General features: G+C 35.5%; 1 protein-coding gene across 4 annotated transcripts in view; it reads left to right on the forward strand.

Moving 5' to 3' along the window:
• The window catches only part of EVI5 (ecotropic viral integration site 5), a 170,289-nt gene that overhangs the window by 39,962 nt on the left and 104,225 nt on the right, over nucleotides 1–26,102 (forward strand). For 2 of the 4 annotated variants that reach the window (XM_068966549.1, XM_068966551.1), the window contains exons 9-12: nucleotides 10–70; nucleotides 11,904–11,957; nucleotides 13,803–13,835; nucleotides 14,394–14,540. In XM_068966549.1, the coding sequence (XP_068822650.1) occupies nucleotides 10–70; nucleotides 11,904–11,957; nucleotides 13,803–13,835; nucleotides 14,394–14,540 (295 nt within the window). The remainder of the gene's footprint in view (nucleotides 1–9; nucleotides 71–11,903; nucleotides 11,958–13,802; nucleotides 13,836–14,393; nucleotides 14,541–26,102) is intronic. The other 2 variants (XM_068966550.1, XM_068966552.1) reach the window with 2 other exon arrangements.

Genomic DNA, 26,102 nt, shown 5'->3' on the forward strand with positions numbered 1-26,102 from the left:
CCCTCTTAGGCTTGAAAAGGAATATACTACAATAAAAACTAAAGAAATGGAAGAACAAGTTGAAATTAAAGTAAGTATCTTAGAACTTTTAAAAGTACTGAACATAACTTGATTGAAGTCAGTTATTTGGCAATATATGTTAGGTAATGTGACATATGTTGATATATTGTAGATTTAATGATGGTGTTTGTATTTATTTATTGATAAATTTACCATCCCACTAGGTTATAGTTAAAAACAGACATTTCAAAAAATAATGTGACTGAAGTGGTTTTCATTCTAATATGGAAGAAAGCAGCTTTTCCTTTTTCTGGATTTATTGGCAGGTCATCAGGAGAAAATACTTCTTTGGGGGAAGAATAATTATCATTCCATTTAAGCATGTTTTAAAAAGTTACAGAGAAGATAATCTATAACATGCTGAGACTAAAAGCAGTATAGTATAAGGGAGACCAAATAGAGGAGATTATTGCATTAGAAATAATTTTGGCTGCTTTAGAGAAGCAAAAAGCTTTGACTAATTCAATCTTCCAATCTCTAAGCAAAGGTCATATTTTAATTACTGTTGAGAGAAACAGGTAGGTTTTCAGTCTGAAGGGCATGTAAGTTCACATGTGCATCTTACAAACTGTTTGTATCCCTGTAGGCTAGAAACTGTTGTGGATCCTTTAGCATTGTGTAAGCTGTGTGTTAAGGAAAATTAGATTGGCTCTTATGCTGATATTTCAAGATGGGGATAATGGATAGAAATGTGAGTTAGTGAAGGAACTCGGTGACTGGCTGATCCAATTTCTTACCTTTTATTTTCTCCCTAACTCCTGCAAAAGAAAAAGAAAAAACAAATTTATTAAATGACTCCACTTTAAAAAACAAAACAAAACACAACTGTATGTTTGAATGTGTCTGATTTTTAACTTGGACCTAACAAGACATTTGATGACCATCTTATTTACAGTTTCACTAGCCATGTATTAATTCAGCCTTGCTATAAAATAAGACTTCACTAGTCACATCCTACAGGCAGGCCCTTTTTACTAGGGAATGAGTTCTGCTAAATTGCTACTCTTTCTTACCATAATCCTTCTCAAAAGCCTCCTGGAACACAATTTCTTCCCTCATCAACTCTGTCTTTCTTTCATTTCCATTTCTATCACCTACTTACTACCTGTTGGAAATAGATACTTCTAAATTTTTCAGAGAGACAGAGAGAGAAAGAAAAGACCCCTGTGGATTTTTTTCCTTTTTTTTTTTTTTTAAAAAAAAAAAGGTCTGTCATCCAACTGCTGCTCTACTGTTTGCTTTTCTTTTAGGTTCCATGAGTAAGAGTAATATTAAATCATACCCTCCACTTCAACCTACTGAAAGTAAAAAGTACGCCATCCTGATGACTGGGGCGAGACCATGGGTTATTCGGAACTGCAGATCAAGAATCTGAGGATGGGGAAACCATCCTGTTCATTTCATCATGCTTTGTTGTTGGGAAAAAAAAAAAAAAAAACAAACCCTCAGTTCTATGAACAATCCTTGCTCTTGAAGTTTTTTTTCTAAGATTAAGTCACATATGTAGGAATATCAAAAGACCTTTTCAAAAAGATCTAGCAGACTGTAGCCTATATTTGCAGTTTTTTTCAAATTTTTATTTTTGGGTAAAGTAAGAGTTGACATACCTCACAAAATACTTTCAAACATGTTTTAGGCAAAAACAGATGGCTTATAAAGTTGTTTATAGAGAAGAATCTGGGGAAAAACATTTAAAAAGTTAGTGGAATTCTTTGGGTAAATAAAGTATGCTGATTTCAAAGATAGGTCCTTTTATAAAATCTTGTTTCCACTTAGTTCTTTTTTACTCTTGTACCATTTTCTTTCCTTTCCTCATTCCTCCTGCTCCTTAAAGGGCAAAGCCAAAACAATTTTTGTGTAACTGTACTTTTTAAACTTTGTTTGCACATGTCTGATTTTTAAGTTGGATCTGGCAATTATTCTCAGTCATAATCAGAAGACCACGTTATTTACAGTTAATTAGCCATGTATTCTTGGAGCCATTCCTTATTCACATTCCCTTCCCCTCCCACAAGGTCCCTTTTACAAGGGAATTAATTGTGTTAAACTAGTACTTTCTTGCTTTGGTTCTAAAAGCCTTCGGGAGATAATTTTATATTGTTCTTTTCACAAATGGTATGATCATAATTATGTGATTTTTTCCCCCATTTTATTGCAGTTTGTAGATATTGTATTTTTTTTGTTTATTTTAAATTGGAGGATAATTGTTTTACAAGGTTGTATTGATTTCTGCTGTACAGCAACATGAATCAGCTATAAGTAATCATGTTTCCTCCCTGGTGACCCTCCCCCCACCCATCTATCCCTCTAAGTTGTTATAGAGCCCTTGGTTGAGCTCCCTCATGTCAATATAGCAGCTTCCCACTAGCTCTGTTTTACACAATGTAATATATGTGTTTCAGTGCCACTCTTTGAACTTTGAACTCTCTCCTTCCCCCACTGTCCACAAGTCTGTTCTCTGTCTGTGTCACCATTGTTGCCCTGCAAATAGGTTCATCAGTACCATCTTTCTAGACGCCATATATATGTGTTAATATACGGTATTTGTTTTTTTCTTTCTGACTTCACTCTGTATAAAAGGCTCTAGGTTCATCCACATCAGTTCAACTGACTCAAATTTGTTCCTTTTTATGGCCGAGTAATATTCCATTGTATATATGTACCACAACTCTTTTTATTCATTCATCTGCCAGTGGACCCATTGGTTGCTTTCATATCCTGGCTATTGTAAATGTTAATCTCCAAAATGCACAAGCAACTCGTTGCAGCCCAATATTTGAAAAGCAAAAAAATCCAGTCAAAAAATAGGCTGCAGACCTAAACAGACATTTCTTCAAAGAAAACATATAAATGGCCCAACAAACACATGAAAAGATGCTCAACATGGCTCATTATTAGAGAAATGCAAATAAAAACTACAATGAGTTATCATCCCACACTGGTCAGAAGTGCCATCATCAAAAAATTTGCAAACAGTAAATGCTGAAGTGGATGTGGAGTAAAGGAAACCCTCTTGCACCATTGATGGGAATGTAAATTGATATAGCCACTATGGACAGCATAGAGGGTCCTTAAAAAACTAGGAATGAAACCACAGTATTACCCACATCTAGGCATATACTGAGAAAACCATAATTCATAAGCACACGTGTACCCCAGTGTTCATCCAGCACTATTTACAATAGTCAGGACATGGAAGCAACTTTCATGTCTGTCAGCAGATGGATGGATAAAGAAATTGTGATGATATTTTGATGTAGAAGTAAAAGATCATTCTTTGATGTTGTGACATGTGTTTAATGTTTGACCTTCAGGTCAATAACTTATGCTAAGAATTCTATCTGTCAGCTTCTTGATCAAGAAAGTGACTTTTAAGTATTTTCCATTCTTTCTCTGAAAGTGTTATAGGAAGATTTTGTTAATAACAATTTCATACGGTGAATGTTACATTTTACCGTGTGAAATTTTTGGTAAATAGAAACACCTTTGTCAGTATCTTCTTCCAATCTCTTGATGTTCTACCTGAGGGGGAGGAGGTAAGAAATACTAAAATTCTAGCTTATTTAGGGTAAACCACAGATCTTTAAAAAAGAAGAGCCTTTATCCCCTGCTGTATTTAAGATAGACATATGATTTATGTTTAAATTTGTGCTTTGGGGCATAGAGATTTAAGTCCTGTGAAGAGGAGTTAGAAATTCTGACTGGTTATTAGTCAGATTTGGATATTTTTTACTTCAAAAATTATGAGATATTCCAGATATGCTGAAAACTAGAGCATATATATAAAATATATTTTTATACATATATAAAACATCTGTTTTCACTGCCTGACATAAATAATACAAACATGACAAGTGTTATTTAAGTCATTCAGGAATTATATTAAACAATCAATATAAAGTACTAGTATTTGCACATTTATTCAACACAATATATAAATGATAATTTATATTTAATCTTTGGTAACCTTCTGAAACGGTTGTTCATCTTTCTGTGAAGAAATGAAGATTCAGGAAGCTCAAATAATATGCTAGTGGTTATATTGATAGAGGGCTTCCTTCCCTGGTGGCTTAGATGGTAAAGAATCCACATACAATGCAGGAAACCTGAGTTCGATCTCTGGGTTGGAACGATTGCCTGGAGAAGGAAATGGCAACCCTCTCCAGTGTTCTTGCCTGGAGAAACCCATGAACAGAGGAGCCTGGAGGGCTACAGTCCATGGGGTCTCAAAGAGTAGGACATGACTGAGTGACTAAGCACGCAAGGACATGTTGATAGAAGATTGTCAAGGGTTAGAACTCTGATTTGGGTTAGTGTTAGATTCATACATGTTCTTAAGTGTATACATTGTGCTGCTTGCCAAGAGAAACTTTAATGTATTGTTATCTAAAAAGGACTTGTATGCCAGTTTTTCTGTGGCTTTACAAGCTTTTCATTAAAAAATGAATAGCTACTTAATAAAATCCAGTGGGGAAACAAGAGCATAATTTATTGAAGAAATCATTCATTTAACAGATACCTACAGTGCCTACTGCATACCCAAACACTGTTCTAGGTATTTGAGATGTGTTTATGAAACAGACCAATTCCTTCCCTCGTGATGCTTGCATTCTAGTGTGGAAAATATACAATGGGTAAAATGTACAGTATTTTAGATGGTGATAAGTGTAAAACAGAGGGGGAAAAATCTTAAGGAAGGGCAAATAAACTGATGGTGTTTGGATTAAAAATTTAGAGTAATTGACCACTTTCCTTTGAATAAAGACCTGAAGGAAGTGAGGGAGCTAGATATATAAGGAGAGCTGAGTCTGGTCAGGAGAGTGCTGATGAGGAGTAGTGATAGGACGGCATGAAAATGAAGGAAGTAGTAAGACATAAGATGCTGGATGTTACAAATAATACAGGGAGTTGCTGAACATATGAAGACTTCAGCTTTTCCTCTGGTGAGCCGTCAGAGTTTTCAGTAGAGAATGACAGGGTATGACTTAAGTTTTCAGTAGGTCTTCTAGTTGCTGTGTTGAGAGTATATTGCAGAGGGTAGGCACAGAATCAAGAGAAATAAGTAGAAAGCTGTTAAAGTAATGCAGGCAAGAGGAGGTGGTGGCTTGGACTGAGGTGTTAATGATTGGATGGTATAACTGATGTGGAGTTGTCAGAGGGACAGGAATCAAGGACTTTGTCCTGAGCAATTAGGAAAATGCAGTTCCCAGTGGCTGCAACGGGAAAGTATACAGAAGGAATATCAAGAGCTCCAGTTTTGGCTCTATTAAGTATGAGATACCTAGGAGCTGTTCACGTAGCTCCTTAAAATATTCAGAGTTGGAGTTGAGAGAGCACAGGCTGGAAATACAAATCTGACAGCTACTGACACGATTATATTAGTATTAAAAGCCATGAGAGTGGGTGAGATTAACTGGGAAATGGATGTAGATAGAAGACTGCAAGAATTAAGCCTGAGAGCATGTCAACATCTAAAAGCTAGGAAGACCAAGAACTAATCAGTAAAGCACAGGGAATTGTAACACCTAGAAGTGGAGAGACAAAAAAAAAAGTGTTTCACCGAGAGTCATTTACTGTGTCAAATGCTAAAGAAAGATTTTGTGCAATGAGGATGACAAAATAATGACTGAGTTTATCAACATGGAAATAGTTTAGTAAAAGTGTTGGAAACTAAAGCTTGACTAGAATGAACTAGAAACAATTGGAGTTAGAGAGTATAGGTATTTTTCAGGGAATTTGCTATAAGGAAGAAAGAAATGGAACAGGATGCTTAGGGTAGTGATTTTGAAGAGATTTTAAATTTGTTTTTCTTTCCTTTTTTGTTAAGATGGCATAATTAAATAGGAAACATTCATGATGTATGATTGTCAGGATAATTGCTGGAATGAGCAGGATTATGAGGTTTAGGCCCGAGGTGGAAGACTCCTGGTCTGCTGTATAGATCAGTTCAGTTCAGTCACTTAGTTGTGTCTCACTCTTTGCGACCACATGGACTGCAGCATGCCAGGCCTCCCTGTCCATCACCAACTCCTGGAGCCTGCTCAAACTCATGTCCATTGAGTTGGTAATGCCATCCAACCATGTCATCCTCTGTTGTACCCTTCTCCTCCTGCCTTCAATCTTTCCCAGCATCAGGGTCTTTTCCAATAAGTCAGTTCTTTGCGTCAGGTGGCCAAAGTATTGGAGTTTCAGATTCAGCATCAGGCCTTCCAATGAATACTCAAGATTGATCTCCTTTAGGATGGACTGGTTGGATTTCCTTGCAGTCCAAGGGACTTTCAAGAGTCTTCTCCAAAACCACAGTTCAAAAGCATCAATTCTTTGGCTCTCAGCTTTCTTTATAGTCCAACTCTCACATCCATACATGCTGCTACTGCTGTCGCTTCAGTTGTGTCCGACTCTGTGTGACCCCATGGTCTGCAGCCTACCAGGCTCCTCCGTCCATGGGATTTTCCAGGCAAGAGTACTGGAGTAGGGTGCCATTGCCTTCTCCGATTCATGCATGACTACTGCAAAAACCATAGCTTTGCCTAGACGGACCTTTGTTGGCAAAGTAATGTCTCTGCTTTCTAACATGCTATCTAGATTGGTCATAGCTTTTCTTCCAAGGAGCAAGCATCTTTTAATTTCATGGCTGCAGTCACCATCTGCAGTGATTTTGGAGCCCAAAGAGATAAAGTCTGTCACCATTTACATTGTTTCCTCATCTGTTTGCCATGAAGTGATGGGACCAGATGCCATGATCTTAGTTTTCTGAATGTTGAGTTTTAAGCCAACTTTTTCCACTCTCCTCTTTCACTTTCATAAAGAGGCTCCTTAGTTCTTCACTTTCTGCCCTAAGGGTGGTGTCATATGCATATTGAGGTTATTGATATTTCTCCTGGAGGTCTTGATTCCAGCTTGTGCTTCATCCAGCCTGGCATTTTGCATGATGTACTCTACATGTAAGTTAAATAAGCAGGGTGACAAAATACAGCCTTGACGTACTCCTTTTCCTATTTGGAACCAGTCTGTTGTTCCATGTATGGTTCTAACTGTTGCTTCTTGACCTGCATACAGATTTCTCAGGAGGCAGGTCAGATGGTCTGATATTACAATCTCTTGAAGAATCTCCCACAGTTTGTTGTGATCCACGCAGTCAAAGGCTTAGTGGCATGTTCAATAAAGCAAAAGTAGATGTTTTTCTGGAACTCTCTTGCTTTTTCAGGGATCCAGTGGATGTTGGCAATTTGTTCTGTGGTTCCTCTGCCTTTTCTAAATCCAGCTTGAACATCTGGAAGTTCACGGTTCACATACTGTTGAAGCCTGGCTTGGAGAATTTTGAGCATTATTTTGCTAGTACATGAGATGAGTGCAGTTGTGTGGTAGTTTGAGCATTCTTTGGCATTGCCTTTCTTTGAGATTGGAATGAAAGCTGACCTTTTCCAGTCCTGTGCCCACTGCTGAGTTTTCCAATTTTGCTGGCATATTGAGTGCAACATTTTCACAGCATCATCTTTTAGGATTTGAAATAGCTCAACTAGAATTCCATCACCTCCACTAGCTTTGTTCGTAGTGATGCCTTCCCATCGCCCACTTGACTTCGCATTCCAGGATGTCTGGCTCTAGGTGAGTGATCACACCATCGTGATTATCTGGGTTGTGAAGATATTTTTTGTACAGTTCTTCTGTGTGTTTTTGCCACTTCTTCTTCATATTTTCTGCTTCTGTTAGGTCCATGGCATTTCTGTCCTTTATTGTGCCCATCTTTGCGTGAAATGTTCCCTTGGCATCTCTGATTTTCTTGAAGAGATCGTTAGTCTTTCCCATTCTGTTGTTTTCCTCTATTTCTTTGCATTGATCGCTGAGGAAGGCTTTCTTATCTCTCCTTGCTTTCTTTGGAACTCTGCATTCAAGTGTGTATATCTTTTCTTTTCTCCTTTACCTTTCACCTCTCTTCTTTTTACGGCTACTTGTAAGGCCTTCTCAGACAACGATTTTGCCTTTCTTTTTCTTGGGGATGGTCTTAATCCCTGTCCCTGTACAATGTCATGAACCTCTGTCCATAGTTCTTCAGGCACTCTATCAGATCTAATCCCTTGAATCTATTTAGTCACTTCCAGTGTATAATCGTAAGATACTATGTAGATAATTAGTCCACAAAAAGAAGAGAAAATGTAAAATATATGGGCAAAAAAGTAGTAAGGTGTCAGATGTGGTTGTGGGATGTAGTGAAGTTCTATTTTGATTGTTTTAATTTTTTCAGGAACTCAGAAACAAGATTATCATCTGATAGTGACAGTAGGGTGTGAAGAGTTGCTTTTGAAGAGGGGAAAGTATGAAATAGTGATCTAAGAGGGTAAGAGACAGAGTGGACTAAGGACACATTATTATTGCTAGGATGCATTGAGTCCAGCTGAATTTAGTGATTGTTAATTGAAATAAACTTCATGATTTTATTTTTCTTCGATTGTATTTACTGCGTGAGACTCAGAGTCGTTAGTGTGTTTTCATCCAGAGTGGTGGTTTCCCAGGTAAGTATGCTGACTACTAAAGGAGAGAAGGGATAGGGGAAATAAAAGCAGGGGAGAGTCTGCAGTGATTGGAAATTGAACTTTGGGAAGAAAGGATATTAGGGAATGAGAGACAGTGAAAACTTGGTAGGATCAATGGATTATCCCAACTAAACACATTATTATTGTATTTGGGTTATTTCATAAAATAAGTAAGCTGGAAAGAATAGAGTAAGTTGTTTGAAACTAATATTCCTTGATTTGGGGATATTTAGGTTGTTTTCATCATTAAAAAATAATGCATATACTTTCCATCCTTATATATAAAGTTTTGTGGTACCTTGTATTTCCATTGTTGTTATTTAGTAGTTAAATCATGTTTGACTCTTTTGCGACCCCATGGATTGTAGCCCACCAGACTCCTTTGTCCATGGAGTTCTCCAGGCAAGAATACTGAAGTGGATTGCCATTTCCTTCTGCAAGGGGTCTTCCCGACCTGGGGATTGAACCCATGTCTCCTGCTTAGCAGTCAGATTCTTTACCACTGAGACACCGGGGAAACCTTTAAAAGCTGTATTTGCTAAAATACTGTCAAGGTAACCCTGAAACAGTCTTTAATAACTCAAGAAGACTATTATATATTTTCCATCTCCTCAGGAAGTGGATATTACACAAATGAGGAATTGATAATTTATTGATGATAAAAAGTGATATTTGTGTAGCTGCTATAGGGGAACATATTTGTGTAGGGGAAAATGAATTTAGGATTTACAGCAAAATTTCAGAAAATTTAAATGGTGTGGGAAGGGAAATCAAAGTGAGTGTTTTTAGTTTTAAATTTTATTATTTTTTAACCATTTCAAGTGTAATATTAACTATTCTCTTAATTGTCTGGTTGAACTTTACTTCCTAAGTCTTTTAGAATAAACAAAATGCTACTTTTTTTTTTTTCAAGAAATATGTTGAGAAGATACTGAGACTGTTTATTTTTTAGCTTTCCCGACTTTAGCAGCATTTAATAGTTGTTTATTTGTGTAGACCATTTTACTATATGTACTATGAGTAGCCAAGAAGTATTTTATTCTCCTTAAACTATTTTGTAGTCTGAGATCACATATTAGGTAATATCTATTCATATCACCCAAATATATTCTAGTGAATAGAGCAAGAAAATTTAATTTGCAAAGTTCTTTGTAATAACTCTAAGATATATTCCACTTTATGGTCTACCTAATAAGAGAACAATAATTCATAGTCTTTTGTTTTCTTACGAGATTTTATATGTTCTGTGCTCAGTCACTCAGTTGTGTCCTACTCTTTGTGGCCCCATGGACCATAGGCTGCCCGTGGGGTTTCCCAGGCAAGAATACCAGAGTGGGGTGCCATTTTAGTCCTTACTGACAAAATAACGGGTTGAATCATAGAAAAATTTTCTAAGGAAGACATTTTTAGCAGAAAGTTAGAGAAAAGTAGGGTTGAAAGAAAGTTAGATTGCACTCTAGAGCAAATTGGTACAGGAAAGGTAAGAGGGAGTTTGAAATTACAGTGATGGCAAAATGAAGGGATGACTTATATTGGTAGACTATACAAAAAGGAGATGATTTTTTTTAATGTAGAGTGATTTTTTTTGTATATCTGACTTACAATGGTGTGTTAATTTTTGCTGTATGGCAAAGTGATTCAGTTACATGCATATACATTCTTTTTCATATTATTTTCTGTTATGTTGTCACAGGATATTAACTATCATCCTCTCTGCTATACAGAAGGACCTTGTTGTTTATCCATCCTGTATATAGTAGTTTGCATCTGCTAGTCCCAAACTCCCAGTCCATCCCTTCCCCGTCCTCAGTCTCCCCCTTAGCAACCACAAGTCTGTTCTCTATGTCTGTGTGTCTGTTTTTGTTTCATGGATATGTTCATTAGTGTTGTATTTTAGATTCCACTTATAAGTGATATCATATGGTATTTGTGTTTCTCATTCTGCCTTACTTCACATAGTATGACCATCCTTGTTGTTGCAAGTGGCATTGTCATTCTTTTTTATGCCTACTGAGTAATATTCCATTGTGTATGTGTATTACATCTTCTTTATCCATTCATCTATAGATGAAGATCTAGGTTGTTTCCATGTCTTGGCAATTGTAAATCCTGCTGCTGTGAACATAGTGGTGCATATATCTTTTTGAATTACTGTTTTGTCTTGATATATATGGGGATTCCCAGGTGGTGCAGTGATAAAGAATCCACCTGCCACTGCAGGAGATGCAAGAGATGTGGGTTTAATTCCTGGGTTGGGAAGATCCTCTGGATAGCAAATGGTAACCCACTTCAGTATTCTTGCCTGGAAAATTCCATGGACAAAGAAATGTGGTGGGCTACAGACCATGGGGTCACAAAGAATTGGACATAACTGAACAACTGAGCACACACGTTTGATATGTATGCCCAGGAGTGGGATTGCAGGATCAAATGGCAACTCAATTTTTAATTTTTTGAGAACCTCCATATTGTTTTCCATAGTGACTGCACCAATTTATAGGATGTTAGATTTAATACTTTATAGCAGTAATTTGACAGAGTTCTGAGAGTTGGGCATTGAATAATTAGGTGCAGAGTATTTTTTTAAATCAGGTTTTACTTTGTAGGAAAATGCTAGTAATTAAGTTTGATGCAACTCATCATAAATAATTCATTTGATGAAAACAACTCATTATATTTTCAGAGTGGAAATTTGCAACTTTGCATGTACAGCACTTTATAATTGGAAACTGATCTACTTTTAAACTGACAATTTGATATTATCCTATTAATATAAATTTTTCAGGTTTCTTATTTAATAATAGACAATTGACTATTATTTATGTTGTCTTTGTAGGAGATAAATGAGTTAGAATCTTTTCTATCTAATGGGGATGTTAAGACATATAAGAAAATACTGGGAATTACCTGGCAGTCCAGTGGTTAGGACTCGGTACTTTCAGTGCTGAGGACCTGGGTTTAGTCCCTGGTCGAGGAACTAAGATCCTGTAAGCTGCAAGGTGAGGCCAAAAAAAAAAAAGTAAATACTGATTATGAGTCTTTTTGCTGGGTACAGAAAAGAAAGATTATTTCTGTATGTACTCTAGCTTATATTTAAAATTCAAACATAGGCAGAATGATAAACATGGTCATTTCTTTTTCCATGCATTTCTTACTCTGAGCCTTTAAGAATTTCACAGATGATAATGTAGACTTATCTTAGACTCTTTTCCAGTTTATTAAAGGTAGTACATTTTATGAACTATAATTTAGGTGTCATTTTTCCTTCTCAGGAATGTTTGCAAACAAACCTTTGTTTTTTTTCTGCAGAGGTTACGAACAGAAAATAGACTTTTAAAACAGCGCATTGAAACATTAGAAAAAGTAAGTAAATTGCTACTTCTTTAAACATCTGTTGAATTCACAATAACTTTTCTATTTTAAATAAAGGCTCAAAAATCTAGCACGTCTCCAAAATTGTGGTACTGACTGCTTAGCTTGCATAGCTTAACTAAATAACTTGTCAATAAAAATTGATCATTACTAGTCCTTGAACTCTCAGGTTAAAGTTTCAAACTAAGGTTATTAATAGAGTAACATATTAATATTATTTGTTCTCATTATATAATCTCTAAAAAGTGTGTTCTTCAGGGGTAACCTAATTGAGAATCTATTCTGTGTAGTATTTTAAAGATGACTTTCAAATGTTGCCCTGACTGTCCAGACATATATTAAATGTGGCAGGAATTTCTTTAAGGCCTAGGCTTGCTTTAAATTTAGTCAAAATGACTGACTAATTTCTTACATAAAAACTCATCATGTAGTTTGTTGATTTTCAGTTCAGGAATTGTGCCTAAACTTTTGGGTCTTAGAATTATTTTGATAACACTTGTTACCTCTTCCTCTCTATTTCATATAAAATAATGGGTAGATATTGCAATTTTGTGTTTTTTTATTATGCTTTTGATATAACTTCTTTTGTAGTCTTTTTCCTCATGCTGTAAGAATATATTGAGTAATAAAAGCATAGTCTAAGACACTTGTTTTATTAAAGATGTCCTAATTCACAAACCCTTGGTGTGTTTTTTGTTTTTTGTTTTTTTTTCTTTTTACCAAAGATACGAATTAGTTGTTTAAAAAATACTCCTCATGATATTACCAAATAAAATCTTCCCTGAAAATTGATTGGTCAGTATTTAGAAACAAAATGAATGAAGATACAGATTATTTGCATTTTTTCTTTTGTTTGGAAGTATTGATGGTTTCATATTAAATAGCATAGCACAAAGACAGAACTTTATTACATATGTATTTTTGTTGTATAATAATTGCAGGTACATTATATTAAGGATATAATGCCTTCATCTTATTAGAGTTGCTTTGAAGATAATTCTGCTTTTTTGTTAACTGCAGAAGGTTGTGCTCTTAATTGTCTTTAAGTCATTTTAATTTTATATGTATATATTTTAAACTAAATATTCAGTTTATAGTAAACTATACCTCTTTCTAGGTGGTCTTTTATCTTTGGAGTAAGACATTTTCACAGAGAAAGTATTTTTATTTCCTCGAACCTTGAGAATAATAAAGGTGCTGTTTGAAAGTGTTAAGTTTGGATTTTGCTTCAGAAAATTAAATACTTTTTTGCTGGCTTATTTGGCCTAGGTGTGTTCTTTAGCACTTAGAATCCTATAAATACTTAGATACCAATTAAAGCCCATAACCACAATGTTTACTTACTCTGTTATTGCTAGAGTTTATTATGGTTGAGCTCATTAATATCATTTGTCATGTTTTCCTTGCTTTGTTTCTTTGGAAGTTGCTGTTGCACAAATTGCTGTCACACTTTAGAAGTGGAATTGCTTACTCAAATTCCTTCTCCCTTTCATATAAATGATTTGACCATATGGATAATGCTAAAAATACTTTAAAAATATGCTTTAAAAAGATATTGGTTTGTCCCAAGTTATGAAAAAAAAACCCTCTTGGAATTTGTGTTTGGTTTCTTCTAGAAGTACATGATGTTCTCCCATTTATCTTTATTTTGATATATTTTTCTTTAAGAATGGAAATACATACAATAAAAAACTCTTTTAAAATCTAAATGCCCATTTTAATTGCAGTGAAAAGTAGGTGGAATTTGGGTATGTGTTGTTTCTTCTTCTTCCTAATTTTAGCACCTTTGTTTTATTTCTGTCTCTTATATTCCTATCTGAATTTTTCCTTTTGTAGGAAAGTGCTTCCTTGGCAGATAGATTGATACAGGTATAGTTTTTTGGCTTTTTTTTTTAAAGCATTTTCTCTAACATCTAAGGGAAGTCCTAAACCTAGAAATTCATATTCTAATGCATGCAATTTTACATGCATTTTTCTGGAAATAATTTTTGGGTGGTATCTATGGGTGTAAACTTAATTTTTGATAACAATGTGTTACTTTTATTAAAATAAGCCCATCTTTTGCACGTTGTAGAGCTAACCTTATTTTAAAGTATTTATTTCAAAGTGGCAATCAGTGGATTCTGCAAAATTAACCACTATTCATTGAAAACATTAGTCCTGCATGTACAGTAATATTGCATGAATTGAATTTTTATTGACTGAAAGAGGAATTGTTCTTAAGATTATCAGATGAATTTTTCATTGAGTCTCCCAAAATTTGCTGGAGCAATAATAAGCTGCTGGCTAATGATTACTTAGGTTATTCTGTTTTCTGAGGTGATTTTTTTTTTTTAATATGTCAAAGTAAGTAACTAAACCTCACAAAGGCAGTCTTTCTTGAATCTATCCTAAATTGCTTTACACACACAAAAATTATGTCCTAAGGGACAAGTGACAAGAGCCCAGGAGGCTGAGGAAAACTACCTCATAAAACGGGAGCTGGCCACCATCAAACAGCAGAGTGATGAGGCCAGTGCTAAACTGGAGCAAGCTGAAAGTACCATCAGGAAGCTCCAGCACCAGCAGCAATGGGTAAGGAGTCCGGTAGTGTTTTTTCTCACCTTCCTCATCCCCTTCCTTTAAACTTTTTTTTTAAGCACAACTTCTGTGCTGTAGTTTTTTACCAATTTTGTTTTCTACTGTAATTGAATTCTTAATCAATTTTAAGCTTTATAATACTTAGGGGTCTTATTGTGGCCTAAAGACTCCTCGTTCTAACATTTTTTTGTGTGTGTTTTCACAGTTTTGTTAGAAATGGGTATTATTTTGTTTCCTTACATTATGTTTTAAGTCACAGCAAATAAGTGGTGTTTGTCAGACCTGCTTTTTAGATTTTAGATATCTGTTTTATAAAAAGTAGTTTTTCATTTTACAAATTAAAAGATTAATTTGTAAATCTTTTGCCAGTTTTTGTTAACTGTGTACATAAGATACTACCTAGCATATAGAAAATATGTAAATATCTCATTTAGATCTTTGATAATATGGCGATTTATGTCTCAGAAATACTGTAGTCTTCATACATCGAGACGTTAAATTATGGGTTCAGTTGTATGCTTAAGTTTTTTCCAGAAGAGAGAAATTGTCAAAATGAAAAAAAAAAATGGATTTAAAAAATATTATGTTAACTGTCTTTGTGACCCCATGGACTGTAGCCTATCAGGCTCCTCAGTCCATGGAATTTTCCAGGCAAGAGTACTGGAGTGGGTTGCCATTTCCTTCTCCATAACTTACAGTAGTAAACTGCTACTGATCATAGAACTATCCTCAAGTATCTTTTGTAACTTAGATACTACTTTCCATTGGCAAATTCAGACCAGTGTGATCTTAAGCAAAAATTTGGAAGTTAAAAAAAACCCAACTATATGATAGTTAAAAAGAAAAGCCAGCTGTTTATCTTTGAGAAAATATTATTTCTTATTTCAGCTTTCTGTTTTCAAGTAAGAATTGGATTGTAACAAGAATAGGAAGAAAAAGTGTTAAACCTAGAACTCTGTAATGGGTAGAGTTAAAGTGTTAAACTTAGAACTCTATAAAGCAAAAAGAATGACTTCAAAGTTGGATGTTGTTTTTATTCAGAAAAATTAAGAAATGGTATTCTCTTCTGAGCATGAAAATCAGAAAACTAAAAGCAGAAAGAAGAAATTGTTAATTGAAAAAAACATAGGTTTTTTCTTATTATGTTAATTGAATATGATTACCAAAAGAGTGGTCAAAGAATATATTCACTGCTTATTTGTAGAAGACTGGTTCCAGGACACCTATTGTTGTGTGCTCAAGTCCCTTTTGTAAAAGGCATCATATTGGCATTTAATCTGCATGCATCCTCTCATATACTTTAAATCATCTCCAGGTAACTTACAATCTATTATATTGGCCAAAAGTTCATTCAGGTTTGTCTGTACCATTTTACAAACCTGAATGAGCTCTTTGGCCAACCCAATAAATGCTATGTAAATAGTTGCCTTTGTATGACAAATTTAAATTTTGCTTTTTGGCACTTTCAGGAATTTTTTTTCCTGAATATTTTCATCCCACAGTTGGTTGAATCTGTAAGTGCAGAACCTGTGGCTGTGGAAGGCTAGCTGTACTAAAAAGATGGGAACTCAGATGTTTTATTTTGCCTTTGAATAAAATATCAGTAATATCAAAGTATAAAAACAGGAAAAACAGAATTGAGAGGTCATGCGGAGAAGGCAGTGGCAACCCACTCCAGTACTCTTGCCTGGAAAATCCCATGGATGGAGGAGCCTGGTAGGCTGCAGTCCACGGGGTCCTGAAGAGTCAGACACAACTGAGCGACTTCACTTTCACTTTTTACTTTCATGCATTGGAGAAGGAAATGGCAACCCACTCCAGTGTTCTTGCCTGGAGAATCCCAGGGATGGCAGAGCCTGGTGGGCTGCCGTCTATGGGGTCACACAGAGTTGGGCATGACTGAAGTGACTTAGTAGCAGCAGCAGCAGCAGCCGCAGCAGCAGCTGAGAATTAAGCTGAACTGAATTATCAGTGTAATCTGATTTTGTCATGGGGAAAGATAAATATTATGTTTACATTTAGTATAAGCTACAGTCTTAATAAACTACATTAGAATTATGAATTATTAGTTTTTTACATAGTTTTTCAAATAAGGCCTGTGGATAGATGTGTATCAAAGATAAAAGAAATACCGGTTTAAAATGAAAGAGCTAAGTGAGCAGACAAAAACAGCCAGAATGAACTGAAGCTTTTGAAAATAGTCAAGTGTAACAAAAAGAATATTTGTACTTTAATTCAGGGACAGTTCAGAGCAGTTCAGTCACTCAGTTGTGTCCAACTCTTTGCGACCCCATGAACCTCAGCACGCCAGGCCTCCCTGTCCATCACTAACTGCTGGAGTCCACCCAAACCCATGTCCATTGAGTCAGTGATGCCATCCAACCATCTCATCCTCTGTCATCCCCTTCTCCTCCTGCCCTCAATCTTTCCCAGCATCAGGGTCTTTTCAAATGAGTCAACTCTCTGCATCAGGTGACCAAAGTATTGGAGTTTCAGCTTCAACATCAGTCCCTCTGGTGAACACCCAGGACTGATCTCCTTTAGGATGGACTGATTGGATCTCCTTGCAGTCCAAGGGACTCTCAAGAGACTTCTCCAACACAGACCCATACTGAGGGCCTATGATACAGCAAGTAAAAAGCAGATTTCTACTTCTATTTTTTTACCATCTAAGCAAGCATTCTCTTAAACTGAAATAAACTGTAAAGCAGACGTATAAAACAGTAATGCACAAAAATAGGTGAAAATATCAGAGCCTTGGTTAAAATTTCAATTTCAAAGTAAAATGTATATCCTTGGGTAATTAGTAACTTCCAGGATGATCACAGGAATATTACTGTTTTAAAAGGATCTTACAAAATAAGAGATACTAAAGGCTTTGAGGTCGTCAACTGCAGCTAAGTAATAATGGCTGCATATCTCAAAAGAAGATCAGTGACCTCAATAATGCTTCATTAAAAATTCCTGAAGCATGTGGTTTGTGAATAAATAGAAAAATAACTTACATTAACTGAATGCTAATTTACTCTGTATGTCATGACAAACTAACTTTATTTCTGTAATAAACAAAAATTTTTAGAAGTTATTGATAGTCTCTCATGATATCATTCTTGACAAAGTAGAAAAATATAGATGGAATTAGTAAACACGTGGTTTTACAAGTGACTGTCAAAACGGCTATTTGTGTTGAAGAGATATCAGAGGTCTTTGTCTCCTAAATCTGTGCTTCAAATATATATTATTTAAATCTTCATATATAAGGTATGTTTAAAGTTTATATATGAAATATTTTAGGAGTGTAGGTAATATGCTAATGGTGAGTCAAGATTTCAAAATATTTAAACAGTCTGTTCAGAATAAGAAACTAAATAAAAGATTGTCTCATAGAAATAAATCTATAGTTTTGCCTTGAAGTTTGTCTTAAAGATATATCTTAGTGATGCTTTATGTAACAAAACCTTGAAATTGATTGAGAATCAGGAATTACCAGTAATAATATGATACTCCCCAAATCCCAAGTGTAATCTTCTAGAAGTATAGTAATCCAATTCTAAGTATCTTGTAGAAACTTAGTGGTGTCGTATCTAGTTTGCATACCAAAACTCATATGCAATGTTTACAGACTGTATTATGTATGGCAAGTTTAGGAAGATGTGGAATCCCTGGATATTTTTAGATTCCACTAAAGAAGGTTTTAAAGATCATCATAGATACAGTTATTTTTAAGTATTTGCGAGGTGAGTTTATGGAAAAGTAGTTAGTCTCTTTTGATATTGCTTCAGAGGCAGAATGTGTTTAAGATCCAAAGGTACAAAATCTTATTGGAATTTTGACAAATGGACTAATTTCTTTGCAAAGTACTGAGAATACCACTCCTTGAAACTGACCAATTAACATTGCTAAATGTCTTGATTACAGCCTTCCAATATAACATCATGAAGTCTTCAAAATTCTCTAAGGTTTTCAAGTTTATCCAGCAGGAGATATTGAATTACCAGTATAATCAATGACCACCACCACCCTCTACTGCCAGTAGTGTCATTTTATATGATATACATAGCTTTGGATTTCATATAGGGAGCTGAATTCTAATCCTGTTTTGCTAGCTTTGTGACTTTGGATACTCAAGGATTGGGTTTCTTTTCTTTTCTAAAATGATTGTATAAGGCTAAACCATGACAGGTCTTTCTCTTTAATTTTTTAAATGAACTTTGTTGAGGTATAAGTTACATGCAATCGAATTCATCAAATTAAAGTTAAAATATATGGTTTGATGTGTTTTGACATTAGCTGTATAACCTTCACAGTCAGAATATAGAGCATTTTCATCACCCTCACAATTTCCTTCATGTCCCTTTGCATTTCACCTTTTCACTCCCAGGACTTCCCTGGTGGCTCAGACGGTAAAGCGTCTGTCTGCAATGCGGGAGACCTGGATTCGATCCCTGGGTCGGGAAGATCCCCTGGAGAAGGAAATGGCGATCCACTCCAATGGCTGTGGCCTGGAAAATCCCATGGACAGAGGAGCCTGGTAGGCTACAGTCCATGGGGTCGCAAAGAGTCGGACACGACTGAGCGACTTCACTTCACTTCACTTGTTCACTCCCAGCAGCCTTTCTGCTTTCTGTCACTGTGGTTTTTCCTTTTTTAGAATTTCATATAAATGGAATTGTAAGGTATGAGGCTTTTGTGTCTGGCTTCTTTCACTTAACATATTCACTCACTTTTTTTCTTCTTGAAAATTTTTTTCATTGTGGTAAAATAGACACAACATAAAATGTACCATTTAAGTGCTCAGCTCGGTGGCACTAAATACACTTTTACTGTTGTATGACAATAACTACTGTATTTCTAGAGCTTTGTCATCATCTCAGACAGAAACCTCATGCCCATTAAAAAATAACTTTCCTTTCCACCTCCACCTCTTCAGCCTTGGTAAGCTCCATTGTATCATATAAGTAGAATCATATAATATTCATCCTTCTGTATCTGGCTTATTTCATTTAGCATAATGCTTTCAAGGCTCATCCTTGTAGCATTGCATTAATATCAGAATTTCCCTAGTTTTTACTGTGGCTGCATAATATCCATTGTATATGTATATGTTTTGTTTACCCACTCATCTGTTTACGGTCATTTTGGTTGTTTCTACTTTTTGGCTGTCATGAAGAATACTGCTGTGATCATTGATCATTAACACACAAATATCTGTTTATGTCCCTGCTTTTAATTCTTTTGAGTATATACCTAGAAGCAGAGTTGCTGCACCAAATGGTGATTCCATGTTTAACTTTTTGTAGATTCAGCAGACTATTTCCCACAGCTGCTGCTTCATTTCACATTCCCTCCAGCAATGTACAAGGGTTCCAATTATTCCTCTACATCCTCAACAACTCTTGTTCTTTGCTTTGCTTTTTTTCTTCACTGTTTTTTATTTAAAGAAAAAAATAGCCATCCTGTGGTAGATGTTAAGTGATAATTCATTATGGTACATAGGAGTAAATTTAATTAGGAAGATGAAAGACTGTGCACTGAAGACTATGAATCATTGTTTATCCAATCATCTGTTGATGAAAGAAATTAAGGTATAAATAAATGGAAAGATCCCATGTTCATGTATTGGAAGATTCTTATTATTAAGATGTCAGTGCTACCTAATACGACATACAGATTTAATTACGTCAACCATTTCGGTCTTTTACAGAAATGAGAAAACTTATCCTGCAGTTCACATGGAATTGCAAAGAGCTCTAAATAGGGAAAACAATCTTGAAAAAGAACAGAGTTGGCAGACTCACATTTCCCAATTTGAAAACCTACTACAAAGCTAGAATAATCAAAACAACGTGGTACTGGCAAGAAGATAGACATATAGATCACTGAAGTAGAAATTGAGAGTTCAGAAATAACCCAATACATCTATGGCCAATTGATTTTCAAAAAAGGGTACCAAGACCAATTGATAAGGAAGAATAGGTTCTTTAATAAATGGTTCTTGGAAAACAGGATACCCCCATGCAAAAAAATAAACTTGGACTCCTATCATACACCACATTAAAAAATTACTCAAAATGGATATCAGCCATCTTTGTGTTTTTAAAATGCATAAGGATTAAAAAAAAACACATAAGGATACACCTTCATGAGCTCAGATATGGCAGTGGATTCTTAGATATGAATTCTTTGTCACCAAAAGGATGAGCAACAACTACAACCAAAAAACAGGTAAACTGAACTTCAAAAGTAAACCCTTTGAACATCAAAGAACATTATCCAGAAAATGAAAAGACAGCCAACAAAATGGTAGAGAATATTTGCAAATCACATATTTAATTGTTCAGCATCTAGAATGTATAGACAACTCTGAACAAAAAGACTACTCAGTTTTAAAATGAACAGAGAATTACACAGCATCAACCAAGACATGGAAACAACCTACCTGTCCACCAATGGATGAATGGATGAAGAAAATGATACACATAAATACACGTGATACACCCCTGCATGCTAGAATATTATTCAGCCATGAAAACAATGAAACCTTGCTATTTGCAACAACATGGATGGATGGTGAAGGCATAATGCTAAGTGAAATGTCAGTGAAGGCACATATCACATGGCTCACTTATATGTGAACCCCAAAACAAAAAGTCCACCAAGCTCATAGATAGAGGCAACAGATTGGTGGTTTCAAGAGATGGGAGGATGAGTGAAATGTAGTTAAGGGAATCAAAACGTAGAAATTTCCAGTTATAAATAAGTCATGGGAATGTAATACACAGCATGGTGATTATAGTTGACAGTACTATATTGCATATTTGAAAGTTGCTGAGAATAAGTTTTGAAAGTGCAAAAAAATTGTAACTGCATATGGTGATGAATGTTAGACATTGTGGTGATCCTTTCACAGTTTATACAAATACCGAATCATGATTTTGTATATCTATAGTTAATATAATGTTATATGTCAATTGTATTTCAATAAGACATTTTTTTAAGTAGGCAGAAGACTTGAATAGACCTTTCTCCAAAGAAATATACAAAAGGCAACAAACATTTGAAAAGATCCTCAACATCATTAAGCTTTAAAATCACCTGTCAATTACTTAAAAATGACTACCAATACAGTATTGTAAAATAAAGTAAAATTTAAAAAAAATGACTACCTTAAAGCATTGGCTAGTGAAAAATTTATAGCAGCAAATGCTTATATTAGGAAAGGAAATAAGTCTCAAACCAACAATCTGGTCTTCTACCTTAAGAAACTAGATTTGTCTGAGAAAATTGAACCTAAAGCAAGTAGAAGGAACAAGTATAAAGAGAGTAGAAATTAATGAAATTGAAAACAGTATAAAACAAAAATAGAGAAAATCTGTGAAACCAAATTCTGGTTCTTTTAAGTCATCAATGAAGTTGATAAAACTGTCTAGACTGACTAAAGACAGAAAAAATAATAGCCCATTTAGGGATAACATTGGCTTATTACATATGTAACTAATTTGTCTTGTCTTATAGCCTGATTTTGTCTGATTCCTTCTTCGTGGTATCATATTTTCTGTAAACTAGGTTCAGTTAAATATTTTTAACATTTAGATTATAGATGATGTTGTGAACTTTGCTTTAAATCAGGAATCCCATAATGTAAGTTCCTGCTATTTAGTGATGCTAAGTTCATTTGCCATGCTGACTTTGATTACCACACACCCTCTCCCTTGTAAAGGTATGGTTTCTTCTTTGCAAGAATTAATATATTGGGAAATACTTTTGTACCAAATAAATATCTTATCCTCATTCACCTATTACCTAATGGTTTTAGCATCCTCTGATTGGGTTTCCAAGATGGTGATTTCCATATTTTCCCATTTTTTCCTACTCTGTTAGCTAATGTTTCTCTGTAAAAGAGAATTTTTTCTTTTTTTCCCCCTTCAATCTCTCTCTTTTATGTACTTTGAATACTTTTGTATCATTCCAGACTCTCATGCTTTTATTTGTTTTGATGTTTCATATCATTTTTAATGATTTTAATGCAGCTGGTACAATGATATATATTAAACTTTTGAGTGGCAGTTTTTTGTATAATTTTAATAGAGTTTGAATATTGATATTGCTTAAAAAGCATTTGTGCAGTACACAATTATTGAGTAATTGTCTTTAACAGGTCAGTGGTTCCATTTCATGCCAGCTCTTTGAATGTGATATTGCTCGTTTTCAAAAATGATGTTATTTTATTATAATTTTTAATTGAAATATGTAGTTGATTTACAATATTAGTTTAGGTATATAACATATTTACTCCATTTAAAGTTATCACGAAGTAATGGCTATATTTTCTTGTGCTGTACAATGGTCTGTGTTAATTTATTACTTAGTATTTACTGTACTAAATAAAATTTACTTCCATTTTGTAATTTTAAATGATAAACATTAACCATAAGATAAAACCAAGCATTTAGATTAAACTATCCTAGTCAAGGCTGTGGTTTTTCCAGTAGTCATCTATGGATGTGAGAGTTGGACTATAAAGAAAGCTGAGCGCAGAGGAATTGATGCTTTTGAACTGTGGTGTTGGAGGAGACTCTTGAGAATCCCTTGGACTGCAAGGAGATCCAAACAGTCCATCCTAAAGGAGATCAGTCCTGCGTGTTCATTGGAGGGACTGATGTTGAAGCTGAAACTCCAATACTTTGGTCACCTGATGCAGATGGTTGACTCATTTGAAAAGACCCTGATGCAGGGAAAGATTGAGGGCAGGAGGAGAAGGCGACGACGGAGGATGAGATGGTTGGATGGCATCCCCGACACAATGGACATGGGTTTGGGTGGACTCGGGGAGTTGGTGATGAACAGGGAGGCCTGGTGTGCTGCAATTCATGGGGTCGCATAGAGTTGGACACGACTGAGCAACTGAACTGAACTGATGATCCCTTGAAGTGTTTGTTATACAATGTTACACATCAGTTTTCCTAGGAAGCCCCTAGAGGTAGAAATGATCCTGTAATACTTGTACAGTCGCATGTCTGACTCTGTCCCTTTTGAGTGTGATGAGGCACAGATGTGTTTATGTTGGATGATTTTTCCTGAGGAGATCTACTGTCTGAGTCTTGCTTGATCTATTAATATTTAAAAACTTTTTATCCTACACATGACTGCCTATCATTCAGGTGTCCTGAATAAGTAATCTTTGTCCATCAGTTTATTGGCTAGGATCAGCGTATACAAGAAGGATTGTAACAGTTAACGCTGTTGACTGCTGAAGTGACTGCCTTTCAGATGGTTGGGACCTTTGTACCAGGAGGTACTAAACAGGAGGCTAGGCAAGGTTTCTTTTGATCTTCCTTCCTCTTCCTATAATTCTAGAAGAAAATATGAAATAATTATGTGATTATTTTAAGAACCAAGGATTTGGTGTGAGGAATAAAAACTAATCGTACTTAGAGTAAACATATGAATAAAGATTAAAGACTAAAAACTGTTAGTGCAAGTTGTGAAATCTTTTAGATAATTTAGAAAATGTGTTTGTTGAGCAGCATTTAGAATTGCCCAACACCTGCTTTTACCTAGTGGGTTTGTTTTTCTTTATGAATATGGAAGTTAATATCTAACATCTCTTCCTGCACAATAAACACTTAAACTTTGGTGACACTTCAAGAAAAAGCCATTTAATTTTAAAAAACCATGTAATTATTGGTAAATTTATTTAAATTTCCTAGAAATCCAAAATAGACTATATTCAGTTCAGTTCAGTCGCTCAGTCGTGTCCAACTCTTTGCGACCCCATGAACCGCAGCACACCAGGCCTCCCTGTCCATCGCCAACTCCCGGAGTCCACCCAAACCCATGTGCATCAAGTTGGTGATGCCATCCAACCATCTCATCCTCCGTCGTCCATGTCTCCTCTTGCCTTCAATCTTTCCCAGCATCAGGGTCTTTTCAAATGAGTCAACTCTTCGCATCAGGTAACCAAAGTATTGGAGTTTCAGCTTCAAAATCAGGCCTACCAATGAACACCCAGGACTGATCTCTGTCAGGATGGAGATCCAGGTTGGATCTCCTTGCAGTCCAAGGGACCCTCAAGAGTCTTCTCCAACACCACAGTTCAAAAGCATTTATTCTTTGGCACTCAGCCTTCTTTATAGTCCAACACTTGAATCCATACATGACCACTGGAAAAACCATAGCCTTGACTAGACGGACCTTTGTCAACAAAGTAATGTCTGCTTTTTAATATGCTGTCTAGGTTGGTCATAACTTTCCTTCCAAGGAGTAAGCGTCTTTTAATTTCATGGCTGCAGTCACCATCTGCAGTGATTTTGGAGCGAAGAAAAATAAAGTCTGGCACTGTTTCCACTGTTTCCCCATCTATTTGCTATGAAGTGATGGGACCAGATGCCATGATCTTCGTTTTCTGAATGTTGAGCTTTAAGCCAACTTTTTAAGCTTGGTAAATTGGTCAGTATGCCTAGAAATCTGAACAGAAGTTTTCTTCCAAAATAATTTTGGCCTTAGTCTAAGGTTAAATGTTTTACATTCATATGTAATCATTTCTTTTCAGCCCAAATAATAAATGAATGCTCACTCTAATGGAAATAATTGTTTTCTTAGCATTTTTTTCATCAGAATATCTTGCAATTGAGGATAAAAATAATCAGAGATGATCTTCCACCTTAAAGGATGTATGTAAGTTTTCAGGTGTTGGAAATCATTTAAAAAATGATATACCATTTTTTCTAAAGAGTTTAGTGTGGCAAATCTTTACATAGGGCATCCATGTTGTCTGGATTTCTTTTAAACAAAGACTACATGGAGCATGTGGTAGGGAGGATTACAAACATCTTTTGGGATCATATGCTGGGTGGGAGAGCAAGATACAACTTTTAATTTAAATTTTTTTACCTTCTGATATTGCTTTGCATAGAATCATATTCTGGATTATTTACCTATGTAAATAGTATAGATGCTTTAGCCATAACAGTAGAATGTACCATGTGCTGTGCTGTGCTTAGTCACTCAGTTGTGTCCAACTCTTTGCAACCCCATTGACTGTAACCCGCCAAGCACCTCTGTCTGTGGGTATTCTCCAGATAAGAATACTTCAGTGGATTGATGTGCCCTTCTCCTGGGGATCTTCTTTACTCAGGAATTGAACCTGACTCTATGGCATCTCCTGCATTGGCAGGCAGATTCTTTACCACTGAGCCACCTGGGAAGCTCTAATTCTTAGAACAGTACATATTAAAATTCTTCCCTGGTGGCTCAGACACTAAAAAATCTCACTGCAATACAGGAGACCAGTGTTCAATCCTTGGATCAGGAAGATAATGCTGGAGAAGGACATGGCTACTCACTCCAGTATTCTTGCCTGGAGAATTCCATGGACAGAGGAGCTAAAATCCATGGGGTTGCAAAGAGTTAGACATGACTGAGGGACTAATACTTTCACATATTAAAACAATATATTAAGCTCTAAAAAGTATTATTTCATCCTTTATATGGCTTGCAAGTTAAGACATGGGCTCTGTACTCCATATTCCCAATTGACAGAATTGCCAGTTTTTT

This window comes from Capricornis sumatraensis, chromosome 2, assembly GCF_032405125.1.
Source record: "Capricornis sumatraensis isolate serow.1 chromosome 2, serow.2, whole genome shotgun sequence".
NCBI classification, from domain to species: Eukaryota; Metazoa; Chordata; class Mammalia; order Artiodactyla; family Bovidae; genus Capricornis; species Capricornis sumatraensis.